Here is a 13,288-nt window from a genome sequence, read left to right as displayed (position 1 = left end):
TTAGAACTGGGTAAACTCTCAGGTGGTGTCCCTGGGCAGCACCTGATCTTCTTGGGCACAATTCAAATAGTTTTAGTCAAACATGATTCTCCCCTTCTTAAAATCTCTTCTCTTGATGAATATATACCACCCCTCTGCCGTAGGTCATGACAGGCAGACACTTCTCACAATAACTTCATCCACTAAATAGCTTTGATTAATTCCAGGAGCATGACCTCTCCCATGCACCATGAATGGTGAAGAGATCTTACCATTACACATATGCTGCTATGATGACATATATAAACGCATGCTGTCAACAAGAACAAATTAAGATTGCAAAACCAGCCTGACTTCTGACTTAGAAAATATAATGGTCTTTCAAGGGCACTCACAGCAGTGTTCAAAGTTTCTAAACAAGCAAATCATAGAATCACAGAATAGTTTGGGTTGTAAGGGACATTAAAATGATCCAGTTCCAAACCCCCTGCCGTGGGCAGGGACATCCTACTAGATCAGGTTGCTCCAAGCCCCATTCAGCCTGGCCTTGAACACCTCCAGGGATGGGGCAGCCACCACTTCCCTGGGCAACCTGTGCCAGTGCCTCACCACTCTCATGGTGAAGAAATTCTTTGTTTTGTTTAGCCTAAATCTCCCCCTCTCCTATTTACAGCCATTGCCCCTCATCCTATCACTACAAGCCTTTTGTAAACAGCCCCTCCCCGGCTTTCTTGTAGCCCCTTTCAGGTATTGGAAGGTCGCTATAAGATCTCCTTGGAGCCTTCTCTTCTCCAGGCTGAACAACCCCAACTCTCTCAACCTGTCCTCGGATGGGAGGTGCTCCAGCCTTCGAACCATCCTTGTAGCCTCCTCTGGACCTGTTTCAACAGCTCCATTTCCTTCTTATGTTGAGGATTCCAGAACTGGACACAATACTTCAGGTGGGGTCTCACAAGAGAGGAAGAGAGGGGCAGAACCACCCCCTAAATTATTAAATACAAATAAATTCCATCCTACAGAGTCAAGTTTATACCTACATAAATCACCAGTTCATTTAACTCTGCAGCAAAAAAAACATCTGTAACAAAGTGAACTGAGTAGTAGAATCATACAATCATGAAATGTCTTGAGTTGGAAGGGACCCACAAGGATCATTGAGTCCAACTCCTGTCCCTGCACAGGACAATCCCAACATTCACACCTTGGGGCTGAGGGCCTTGGCCAAAGGCTTCTGCAATATTGTTAGGCTTGGTGCTGTGATGCTTCCCTGGGGAGCCACTACAAAGTCCAATCACTACCAGCAGGTAAAACATACATTTTGCAACATGTTTAGAATATATAGGGTAAAAAAAATCAAGTTGGGACTTGCGATTCCTGAATTCCATCCCAGGCTCTGAACGCACTTTAATGATTACAAATCTGTCAGTGCTTTTTAAAACTTCCCCTCTTTTCCTCCCTCTTCCCACATCGACCTACTCCAAGGCTGTTCTACCACATCTTTGAGCAATACATAGGAAAAGGCTGAGCTCATGTTCGACTGCTGCTGACCTCTGTCTGCTCACTGTGCTCCCTGGAGAAGCTCCAGTCAGCTTAGTCTCTGGTGCCTTGTGGTATTCACCTGGTCTGCAGAGTTCACCTACCACCAGTTCCTCCTCTCAGCTTCTTCACCTTCTTCTGCACTTCCACATCAATCATAGAACACAATCATAGAATTATTACGATTGCAAAAGACCTCTAAGTTCGTCCAGTCCAACCATCAAAACAATTCCACCCTGCCTACTAAACCAAAGTGCAATCTCTACATGCATTTTGAACCCCTCCAAGGGACAGCCCCCACAGCCCTAGGCAGCCTCAGCCAGGACTTCATCACTCTGTCAGGAGAGAAATGTTTCCTCACATTCAATCTAAACTGCCCCCAGCACAACTTGACGCCATTTCCTCTGGTCCTATCCCTTGTACTTGTGAGAAGAACCCAGCACCCACCTCACCACAACCTCATTTCCAGGAGCTGCAGAGAGCAATGAGGTCTCCCCTCAGCCTCCTCTTCTCTAGATTAAAGAGCCTCAGGTCCCTCAGCCACTCCTCATAAGGCTTGTTCTCCAAACCCCTCCCCGGCTCCGTTCCCTTCTCCGGATGCACTCAATGTCTTTCCTGTCCTGAGGGCCCAAAAACTGAACCCGGGATTCAAGGTGTGGCCTCACTAGCACTGAGTGCAGGGGCACAATCTGTTCCCTGCTCCTGCTGGCTACACCGTGGCTGATCCAAGCCAGGAGCTGTTGGCATTCTTGCCCACCTGGGCCACTGCTGGCTCATGTTCAGCCACTATTGAATAGCACCACAGGTCCTTCTCTGCCAGGCAGCTTTCCAGCCACTCTTCCCCAAGCCTGTGTTGTTGTGACTCAGGTGCAGGACCCAGCACTTGGCCTTCTTGAACCTCACACACCTGGCCTCAGCCATCAATCCGCCCTGTCCAAGTTCCTCTGCAGAGCCTTCCTCCCCTCAAGCACATCGAAACTCCCGCCCAGTTTGGTGTCATCTGCAGATTGACTATGGAAGCACTCTATCACAGAATCACGAGGTTGGAAAAGACCTCTGAGATTGAGTCCAAACATCTGCCACTAAACCATATCTTTAAGTACCTCATCTACCTGTTTTTTAAATACTTCTAGAGATGGTGACTCAACCCCCTCCCTCGGCAGCCCTTCAAGAGCCTGATGAACCCTTCTGTGAAATTTTTTTTCCTAATATCCAATGTGACTCTTCCCTGGCGCAGCTTGAGGCCATTCTCCCTTGTCCTGTCCCCTGCCACTTGGGAGAAGAGCCCAGCTCCCTCCTCTCCACAACCTCCTTTCAGGCAGTTGTAGAGAGTTTCAGCCTCCTCTTCTCAAGGCTAAACAGCCTCAGGGCCCTCAGCCGCTCCGCGTAAGATCGTCATCTGGATCATGGATAAAGATATTGGACAGAACAGGGCCCAGCATCAAGCCCTGGGGACATTGCTTGTGGCCAAGATGGATCAAATTGATCTGCTGGAGGGTAGGGAGGCTCCAAAGGGATCTGAACAGGCTGGACTGATGGGCTGAGACCAATGGCAGGAGGTTTAACAAGGCCAAATGCCGGGTCCTGCGCTTGGGGCACAACAACCCTATGCAGCTATAGACCAGGGGAAGAGTGGCCGGAGAGCTGCACAGAGGAGAAGGACCTGGGGGTGTTGGTTGACAGCGACTGAACATGAAGGCCAATGGCATCTTGGCTTGTACCAGAAACAGTGTGACCAGCAGGTCCAGGGAGGTGATTCTCCCTCTGTACTCGGCACTGGTGAGACCAAACCTCGAATCCTGTGTTCAGTTCTGGGCCCCTTGCGACAAGAAGGATGTTGGGGCTCTGGAGCGTGTCCAGAGAAGAGCAACGGAGCTGGTGAGGGGCTGGAGAACAAGGGTTACGAGGAGCGGCTGAGAGAGCTGGGGGTGTTTAGCCTGGAGAAGAGGAGGCTGAGGGGAGACCTCATTGATCTCTACAACTACCTGAAAGGAGGTTGTGGAGAGGAGGGAGCTGGGCTCTTCTCCCATCGGACAGGGGACAGGACAAGGGGGAATGGCCTCAAGCTTTGCCAGGGGAGGGTCAGACTGGGTATCAGGAAAAAATTATTCACAGCAAGGGTCATTGGGCCCTGGCAGAGGCTGCACGCGGGGGGGGAGCCCCCATCCCTGGAGGTGTTTAAAAGACGGGCAGACGAGGTGCTCAGGGACATGGTTTAGAGGCAGACATGAATAGTTGGACTCCGTGATCCAAGAGGTCTTTTCCAACCTGGTGACTCTATGACACCCATTCCGGGTTAGCCCTGCCCCGCTTGCCCACAGGCTGTTCCCCGCGCCCCCCACCGGCCGCCCCTCCCCTCGCCCCCAGCCGTTGCCCTGCCCCTGCCCCGCTTGCCCCACCCCCGGTTGCTCTGACACCCCCCGGTTGCCCCCCTCCCTCCGGTGGTGCTGCCCCCCCCCCCCTCGCCCCGCCCCGCCGTTCCCGCCCCGCCGCCTCCCTCGGAGCATGGCTCCCCCCGCGCCGCTGCTGCTGCTGTTGCTGCTGTGCCCGCGCCCCGCCGCCTCCCGCCTCAACACCCCCAAGGTGCTGCTGCCCTTCACCCGCGGCACCCGCGTCAACTTCACGCTGGCGGCCAGCGAGGGCTGCTACCGCTGGTGAGTGCGGGGGAGCCCGGCCCCCAGCGGCCCCCCGAGTGCCCGCCCTGCTTCCCGTGTACCTGCGCTGCTTCTTAGCGTGCTCCGTGTGTGCCCACCCAGCTTCTCCGTGTACCCCGTGCGCCTTATCTGTGCCCGCCCTGCTTCCCGTGCACCCCATGTGTGCCCGCCCGGCTCCCCATGTACTTGCACTGCTTCTCACTGTGCCCCATGTGTGCCCGCCTGGCTTCCCATGAACCCCATGTGTGCCCCATCTCTGCCCGCCTTCCCATCTCATCTGTGCCTAAGTGGCTCGTCTGTGCCTAAGTGGGTCCTTATGTACTTGCACTGCTTCTCGATGCACCCCATGCGCCTTATCTGTGCCCACCCGGCTTCCCATGCAGTCCATGTGTGCCCGCCCGGCTCCCCGTGTACTTGCACTGCTTCTCAGTGTGCCCCATCTGTGCCTGCCTGGCTTCCCATGCACCCCATGTGTGCCCACACAGCTTCCCCATACACCCCATGTGCCCTGTGTGTGCCCACCTGACTTTCCATGCGCCCCATCTGTGCGCGTGTGGCTTCCCATGCACCCCATGTGTGCCCCATGTGTGCCTGCCCGGCTTCCCATGCACCCCATGTGTGCCCACACAGCTTCCCCATACACTCTGTATGCCCACCTGGCTTCCCATGCGTGCCCCATCTGTGCCCACCCAGCTTCCCATGCACCCCATGTGTGCCCCATCAGTGCCCACCTGGTTTCATATGCGCCCCATGTGTGCCCACCTGGCTTCCCATGTACCCCATCCCCGTGTACCCCATGCACTCCATGTGTGCCCACCCGGCTTCCCATGCACCCCATGTGCCCTATGTCTGCCCACACAGCTTCCCATATACTTTCACTGCTTCTCAGTGTGCTCCATGTGTGCCTTCCCGGCTTCCCACACGCCCCATGTGTTCCTGCACTGCTTCTTTATGTATCCATCCTGCTTCTCAGTGTGCCCCATGAGTGCCCACCCAGCTTCCCATGCACCCCGTGCGTGCTCACTCTGCTTCCCCATGTGCCCACTCTGCTTCAGTGTGCCCCGTGTGTTCCTGCCCTGCTTTTTCATGTACTTGCACTGCGTCCCATGTGTGCCCACCCTGTTTCCTCATGTATCCACCCGCTTCCCCACGTACTCCATGTGTGCCCACCCTGCTTCCCCATCACTTGCTTCACCACGTGCCCACCCTGCTTCTCAAGTGTGCCCCATATGTGCCCACCTGGCTTCCCTATGTGTTTCCACCCTGCTTCCCCACCTTCACCGTGTGCCCACGCGGCTTCGCATGTACCCCATGTCTTCCTGCACTGCTTCCTCTTGTATCCATCCTGCTTCCCCATGTACCCTATGTGTGCCCGCCCTGCTTCTTAATGTACCCCATGTGTGCCCACCCTGCTTCTTAATGTGCCCCATGTGCCCATCCTGCTTCCCCATCACTTCACAGTACCTACCCTGCTTCCCCATGTACCTCTTGCCCATGTGCCCCATCTGCCCCCGTCCTGCTTCGCTATCGCCCTGCTCCACTTTGTGCCCACCTTGCTTCCCATGTCTCCATGTTTCCCCATGTATCCGCCCTGCTTCCTCATGAATCCACTCTCTTCCCTACGTGTACAGCCCTGCTTCCCCAGGTACCCCAGCTGCCCACCCTGCTTCACTGTGGACCCCACATGCCCAACCTGCTTCCTCAAATACCCCATGTGTACCCACCCCGCTTCTCCATGGATCCACTCTGCTTCCCCAAGGGTGCCCATCCTGCCTCCACATGCACCCTAGGTGCTGCGCTGCTGTCCCACATACCCCTAGGGCCACCTCGTGCATGCTTGTCCCACAGCCCTGTGTGTGGGGGGACAGCACCAAGGCCTCATCCTTATGCTGCTGGTGTAGAACCAGCCCTTCCCTCGCTGTGGTCTGTGGTGGAGGAGTTATGGCTCTGCGTTTGACGTTTGGGATATGGATACACAGGTGTTGTAGCATGTCGCTAAGTTGAGAGCCTCTTGGTGCTGCTGTGAGCGTAGGCAACACCCTCAGCGCGTCACCTGGGGACAATGAAGTCAAGTTTTAAAAGAATAAAGCTTTCCTGGTTTTCCTTTGGAGGTCTTGGTGCTGAGAACTTGGGAGATACTGAGGGTTTCTCTCTGGGAGCTCCCAACCCCTTGTGCAGGGCAGGCCAGGCTGACGGGAGGCAGGTCTGGGTTGTGGCGAGCTCTGGGGGCTAAAGGCAAATGCCACTGTCTGTGCAGACTCTGAGACTGTGACACAGTTGTGTTACCAACTTATCCTTCCTTTTGGCACACCAGAATTGTAATTTGGATCAGTAATGAGCAGACGGTACCCACCTGACAGAAATGTGGCAGTCGAGATATGTTTGGGATGATAACTTCCTTACGTGCCAGATGGATGCGTGTAGCAGTTTTCAGCTGTTATATCGTGGCTGACAGTTACTGAAATACATCATGTAGGGTGATGTTTTCACTCTGTATTGGTTTATTTACCTGGTGGTCTTTCACTTGTCATCCCTGGGCTGGTTTCAAGCCTTTGATCTGTTTCAGCTCACATGTTTGAAGGTGTTTGTGCACAAGAGCAGTAATCAGAGTTTCTTCAAAAGTTGACCAAAAGGAGGTTAGTGGGTGGGCTGCTTGTTGTGTAATTTAATGACTGTGATTCTACGAAGGTGTCCCTGCCCATGGCAGGGGGGTTGGAACTGGATGATCCTTAAGCTCCCTTCCAATCTAAACTGTTCTGTGATTAATTTTTATATGGACTGTTTTAGTGATAATTCCACAAGTATGGTTTTTCTCTTCTTCCTTAGTCTAATCTTTAAAGGTAACTGAGTCTTTAAAAGGATTTGGTTTATGTGTTGAAGTACATTGTACGGAGCTGAAAAACAAACTCGTCAAATAAGATCTAGGAGGTATAGACTGTCTTTCCTGTTTTGCCTGTGAACTGCTGTGTGATGCCGGGCTGGCTACAGATACTCCTGTGTGTGCCGGACAGTCTCCATCCCTCAGAAGTATGTAGACCTTTGCAAGTCTCACCGAAGATTGTAAGATTTTAGTCTAGGGAAATACCAGATTTGGTCGGCATGTGTTCTTGTTCTCTTCTAGAACAAGGCTTACGAGGAGCAGCTGAGGGACCTGGGGCTGTTTTAGCCTAGAGAGGAGGCTGAAGGGAGACCTCATTGCTCTTTGCAGCTCCCTGAAGGGAGGTTGTAGCATGGTGGGTGCTGGTCTCTTCTCCCAAGTAACAAAGTGAAGAAATGGCCTCAAGTTGTAGCAGGGGAGGTTTAGATTGAATATTAGGAAAAATCTCTTTACTGATAGAGGGCTGAAGCACTGGCAGATGCTGTCCAGGGCAGTAGTGAAGTCTCCTTCCCTGGAGGTGTTCAGAAAGTGTGTACATGTTGCGCTTTAGGACATGGTTTAGCAGATATGGTGGGATTGGGTTGGTGGTTGGACTGGATGAGCGTAGAGGTCTTTTCCAACCTTAAAGATTCTATGATTCTATGATTCTATGTGTTTCTGAGGGTGATTTGTAGGCACATCAGATTGATGTTATATTGGTGCCAGTCACCAGAAATGGGTCATTTCCCTCATGCATACAAGCACCAAAATGCTGCCCCGTCCTCTCCTCCGTCTGTCCTTCAGAGTCAGAGCTTAATTTCGTTGAGAATTAAGGAAACTATACCAACTTCATATGGGGTGTGTCCTCATTTTCTGTACCGGGGTTGTAGATGTGTAGTTATTCACTTCTGCTTTGCAGGGACTGGCAGGATGTGGGTGGTGGAACTCCACGTGTGCTTGCAGAACAATCAGAAGGAAGCAGTAGCTGTGTCTCTGTGTGACTGAGCAGAAGCAGTAATTCTGGTCATGGTCCTTGGAGCGCGTTTACTGGATTGCATCTGTGGCTCCTTCCCTCTACATCCTCACTCCTGCAGGTCTGGAGCTGTAGGGTGTCAGAAAGAAGTGTACTTTGCAGGGGTAAAGAGCTCCACAGCTGCATGCTGCCAAGTTTCCTGTCAAAGCCCTCAGGAATCGCTGTTACTGGAGGGAGGCTGTTAAACTGAAGAAGTTAGGAAGTACCAAATGTAGTGACTTCAGAAGTAGTGGCTGTTCCTCACCCAGGATTTGTAAAACGGGAGGTGGGTTGGATGCAAGAAAGAAGGGGTTTGGAATGGAAATGATGAGATTCAGGCCCTTTGTGTCGGTGAGGATGCTGTGGTTTGGCACCATGGGTGATTGTGAGGGTGGGAGTAGTGTATGAAAGCTGCTCTCACCTTACAGCAGCGTCAGTCTTCAAAAGACATCCTTTGAGTATTTGAAGGACGGCGTTACTCATCTCAAACATCCAGAATTCGTACCCAAGTATCCAATTTCTTGAAAAATTGGTCCATGGCATGTTGTGACCTATTCCCTTCCAGTTTCCCCTTGAGGCTTCAAGTTTACCTCTGAAAGCAGGAGATATTCAAAGTGATTGCAGTGGTGTCTGCAAATGCCGGTGATTCAACAGGAAAAGGTCAAATTTTATCATCATCCCAGCAGATTAGGAACAGTGATAGTTACAAGCATGGCTTTAAAGTATTGTCTGATTTTCAAGATGCTTGTGCCTTCTGGAGTTTGGGTTGTGTTTATGTATAATTATTTTTCTGGTAAAAGCTTTGTTTTCAAAGTATACAGTGTTCCTATCTGTAAATATTGTGCTGTCATCTGGGGTAAAACACAGTCTGTGTGGATATATTTAGCATTTAAATTACATCTCTATTTATATTTTTGGTTACCTTAATCCAGAATTTAAACCTGGAAAAATGAAAGCATTCTGAAGCAGAATTCTCTCCTTGAAATCTGGTTTAACATGACGTTTTTTGGGGGGGAAGGAGAACACCCAAAGCAAAAGAACGTTTTTTGCCAAGGGACACCACGGCAGAGGAAACTGTAGCGTATAAAAATGCTTATGTATCTATAACATTATTATTTCATGTCTCGTATAGAATAGAGAGACAGGATGAGGGCTAGTAGAAATTTTAAGCTTCAAGAATTAGCTTTTAGGAATACAAGGGATTGAATTTGAGCCAGGGGCCACTGAAGTCAGTGCATTTGGTGTGAAAGATTGCAGCTTTAGGAAACTTTTCAAAGGTGACAATGGTGTTTGTTGCAAATATAATGAAGGAGAGTCTATTGCCTCCTTAAAGAGTAGGGTTTGTGTGTGCTACTGAAGCTGTTGCTGAGGAGGTTACACAAAGCTAATTGGCAGTGCAGAGGCTGTGGCAGGGTGCTGGAGTGAGAGATCTTGTGGCTGGGTGGTGGCCGAGCTGTGTTTGAGGGACCTCCAGAGAATCCAGCCCCTGTGCACAGCACTGCAGCCGCAGGAGTTGGCCGGTAAAGCACATTTCCTAGCTCCTTATCTTGGTCTATTTCTGATACCGTGTTGTAAATTGGTGTCTTATCGCTGCGTGGGACATACGTGGTGGCTTGTGTGTTTTAGAAATTTATATCAAATAGAGGGTTGCTGTTGAGGTCTGTTGCTTTGCTGTAAGGCTGACTGTCCCGTCTCTCATAGTCTGTGGGGTTTGTTGTTGCCGTTTCCCAGATTACCTGTTTTACCACCCGTCTAAAAACCCCTGTCTGACTCACTGAAAAACACCTCATGTGAGATATTGACTGTTAATTTCTGTGTTGTGAAATGACATCTTGAATAATGATTGGTGTCTGCTGCCCTTACTCCTTCTTTGGTTCTCAGCTGCTCTGCATTTCCTACCTCCAGGGCAGCAGGACGCTCTCTGTCTCTCTGGGAGATGTCTGGGCTGTGGGATGCTCTGTGCACTGTGCTTTCCTCGCAAGATTCCACGCTGTGACAGACACCAGAACGAGCTCAGAGTTGGGTTGCGATCTCTTGGTTGGTGCAGTGAGACGGGCTGGTCAGAGTTCCCTGAGTGCAATGGCTCAGAACCAGAGGTGGGAGCAGGAGCCTGTGGCAGGGATGGTCTGCCAGACTGGAAGAAGCAGGAGGAATCATAGAACCATAGAATGCATTGGGTTGGAAGGGACCTGAAGATCATCCAGTTCCATGCCCCTGCCGTGCGCAGGGACACCTCTCACTGGATCAGGTTGCTCCAAGCTCCATCCATAGACAGGGACACCTCCCACAGGATCAGGGGCTCCAAGCCCCATCCAACCTGGCCTTGAACCCCTCCAGGGATGGGGCAGCCAACACTGCTCTGGGCAACCTGGGCCAGGGCCTCCCCACCCTCACAGCAAAACATTTCTTCCCAAAATCTCACCTCAGTCTCCCCTCTTTCAGCTCAAAACCGTTCCCCTCCCTGCCCTCCCTGATCCAGAGCCCCTCCCCAGCTTTCTTGGAACCTCTTTCCAAACTGGAAGCTGCTCTAAGGTCTCCCTGCAGCCTTCTCCAGGCTGAACAACCCTGACTCTTTCAGCCTGTCCTCGTACGGGAGGTGCTACAGCTCTTGGATCTCCGTAGTCTCCTCTGGACACGCTCCAACTGATCCATATAATAATAAAAAATAATACTAAAAAAACCTATTTTTTTTTTTGGTCTTAGCTGACATGTTGACCTGCGGTGCAAGTTTACTGTTGAAAAGTACATTTTCTGAATCTAAGCTTAACCTGCCTGGGAGGGAGGACAGGAAGAATAGGGAAGGTTATTGATTTTGGGCAGCTTTTATTGCTGAACACCCATGAAATGTCTTTTGCTCTCTTTGTGGGTGTGCCTCACCTTAGTACTTGAAGCTTTTAGGGTGTCTGCATGTGAGAAGATCTAACAGAGTGACTACTTTGAAGTAATGCAAAATGTAACAGTTGCATTTTGGAAGTACATTGCCATTTTTTTAGGTTTATTTTCTAATTTGAACTCAGTCAAAGCTGATCTTAGGTGTGTTGGCCAGCCTGTAATTAGTGCATTCTCTTAGTTGGAAGATGACTCTCAGAGGGATAGTGCAGCGTGCTGTTTTCCTTCCTGCAGCTAGAAAATATATGAAGATAAGTGCTTATGATAAAATACTTTTGTCTACCAGTTAATTTGACAAAATATCCAAGTTGCAGTTGGGCATCGGGGTTGGATTTTGAGAACAATCATCACTGGCTTCACTTTGCCTCCTTTGGAGTTACTGGGCAACGGTTTGATCACCATTATAAAATCCTGTGAGTAAAGCTTCATCCCTGGCTCATTCCATGGTGTGCAATGTTTCTGTTTGTTTCTAAAGCAGAACTGGATGGAGGATTTTTTATTTGCTGCTTTTTGTTTTCCCACTACAGTAAGAAGCATCCCAGGAGAGGACTGAGTGAACAACAGAGAGATAATCTGCCACTGTTGTGAAAAATCCTTAAGAGCTGAGGGAACTCTGCCAGGCTCCCCCTGTGTTTTCTTTGGAATGGGTTCAGTTCCCATGTACTTGGTTCTCTGGGAATCTATTTTTTTATCACACAACTACAGTTGCTGGGACGCTGGTCTGGCTCTTGTCTCTCTCTCTCTCTCTATTTTTGTGTGTCAGCAGCATTAGTCCCCAGAGTGATGAGAAATAAAGCACCCACTGCGTTGGTTGATCCAGTCTTACCAGACTTTTGGAAAACTTTACTACCCAGTTTCCTCCTGGCTACATCTCTGCCCACGTGCCGGGTAAAAATTCTAAAAGCTTAGATAACTGACAGTCATGGCAGGTCTCCACAGAGTCAGAATTTTGCTAATTTAGTGAGTCGGGTTTAGTCTGAAGAGCTGACAGAACCATATAAAATGCCGAAGCAGTAAGAATCAACAGGCTATTGCTAGAGCGAGGGAGAGAGAGGATTATTTGCCTGACCTTTAAATCAGCTGATAAATAAATTGAGCGTAATCCTTGAAGTGTTCACATGCAGTATTATCGAGCAGTTGATTAGAGCAGTGCAGGCGTGGGTTTGGGGACGTAGATTCTTGGCACACGGTTCTGTGTCCTGGGCAGGCAAAAATCGGCAAGAGGACTGGTCGGCTGCGTTGCGAGTGTCATCAGTGCCTGCAAGCAGGATCTTATTCTGCAAAGGATACGTATTGAGGCTGTTGTTAGCTGATTTCCAAACCTCTTCACTCTTCTAGTGTTTCCTCCCTGCCTTGCTCTTTCTTAGGGACGCTGGCATGGAATTGAGAGCGATTGCCAAAAACATCTCACATTGCTGTCTCCTCAGGAGCTAATTTTGACCTCTGACAAGCCCAGCTCTCAATATCACCCTCTGACACGCTGCCCAGGAGCTGCCGTCATTGGAAGGTGATATAAATTGTGGTCTTTGATGTAATTTTAAAGCAAAAGTTTCTTTTTTGTTGTCCGGGTAGGAACGCAGTAGTGATCGCTGTGTGTGTTGGAGCAGAGCAGTGCCTCAAACAGCCTGTTTGATCAGTGCCTTATCCTTTCCACACTTGACCCAGAGTTGTGTGTAGCTGTCAACAGATACCGAGGGGTCATAAATATTTCATATGTGATGGTGGAACAAACAGTAGTCACTCAGGTTGGCCTCAGAAAGGCCCTGCTTCACCAGCCCCGTTCAGGGAATTGCCTAAACTAAGCAGACACTCTGTTGGAAATAAAACTAAACGTATTTATATTTAAAATGTAAGAAATACAGCTGATATTCTGCCTCCAATTTTAAACTGCTGTTAATGTTAAGAATCCAAAAGCGTCTACTCTCAGGTTCCCTACTCCAGTGATAAGACTTAAACAGACTTTCCTTTATAATTGTGGAGTAAGTTTGCTGCTAAAAATTAGTGCAAACTTTCAGTTTATCTTTGTTCCTTACTTTTTCTAGTCTGAAAAATACCCTGTAATTAGGTTCGGATTTACAACGCTGCTATTAGTGCAAACTGTAGTGGTTATGTATTGCAATACCTAATGATATATTAAAAGAACAAATACAAAACAAGGTGAAACCCCTGTTGTGTTGTAAACACAATAATTTCAGACTGTAAGAACATAAACCGCTCAAATTAATAGTAATAAAAAAATTTAGCAGCAGACAATGTTAAGCGATGTGAAGGACTAAATAATACAAGTAGAAATCAGTGCTTATTTAAAAATGCCTACGTGCATATTAAGTCAGATACATGTGCTCGGTGTAAAAAACCTGC

At 49.5% G+C, this 13,288-nt stretch overlaps 1 protein-coding gene across 5 annotated transcripts in view; it reads left to right on the top strand.

Annotated features, from left to right (window-relative positions):
- Positions 1–4,004: 4,004 nt before the first annotated feature.
- Positions 4,005–13,288, top strand: part of NUP210 (nucleoporin 210) — a 74,958-nt gene continuing 65,674 nt past the window's right edge. For 2 of the 5 annotated variants that reach the window (XM_009566999.2, XM_054076427.1), the window contains exon 1: positions 4,005–4,169. In XM_009566999.2, coding sequence (XP_009565294.2) covers positions 4,021–4,169 — 149 coding nt within the window. In that variant the 5' untranslated portion in view covers positions 4,005–4,020. Of the gene's footprint in view, positions 4,170–6,013; positions 6,149–13,288 lie in introns of those variants that run through there. The other 3 variants (XM_054076426.1, XM_054076424.1, XM_054076425.1) reach the window with 2 other exon arrangements.

Source organism: Cuculus canorus, chromosome 11, assembly GCF_017976375.1.
Source record: "Cuculus canorus isolate bCucCan1 chromosome 11, bCucCan1.pri, whole genome shotgun sequence".
In the NCBI taxonomy this organism is placed as follows: Eukaryota; Metazoa; Chordata; class Aves; order Cuculiformes; family Cuculidae; genus Cuculus; species Cuculus canorus.
The sequence above is the reverse complement of the archived record's forward strand: the minus strand, read 5'-3'. Positions and strand labels throughout refer to the sequence as shown.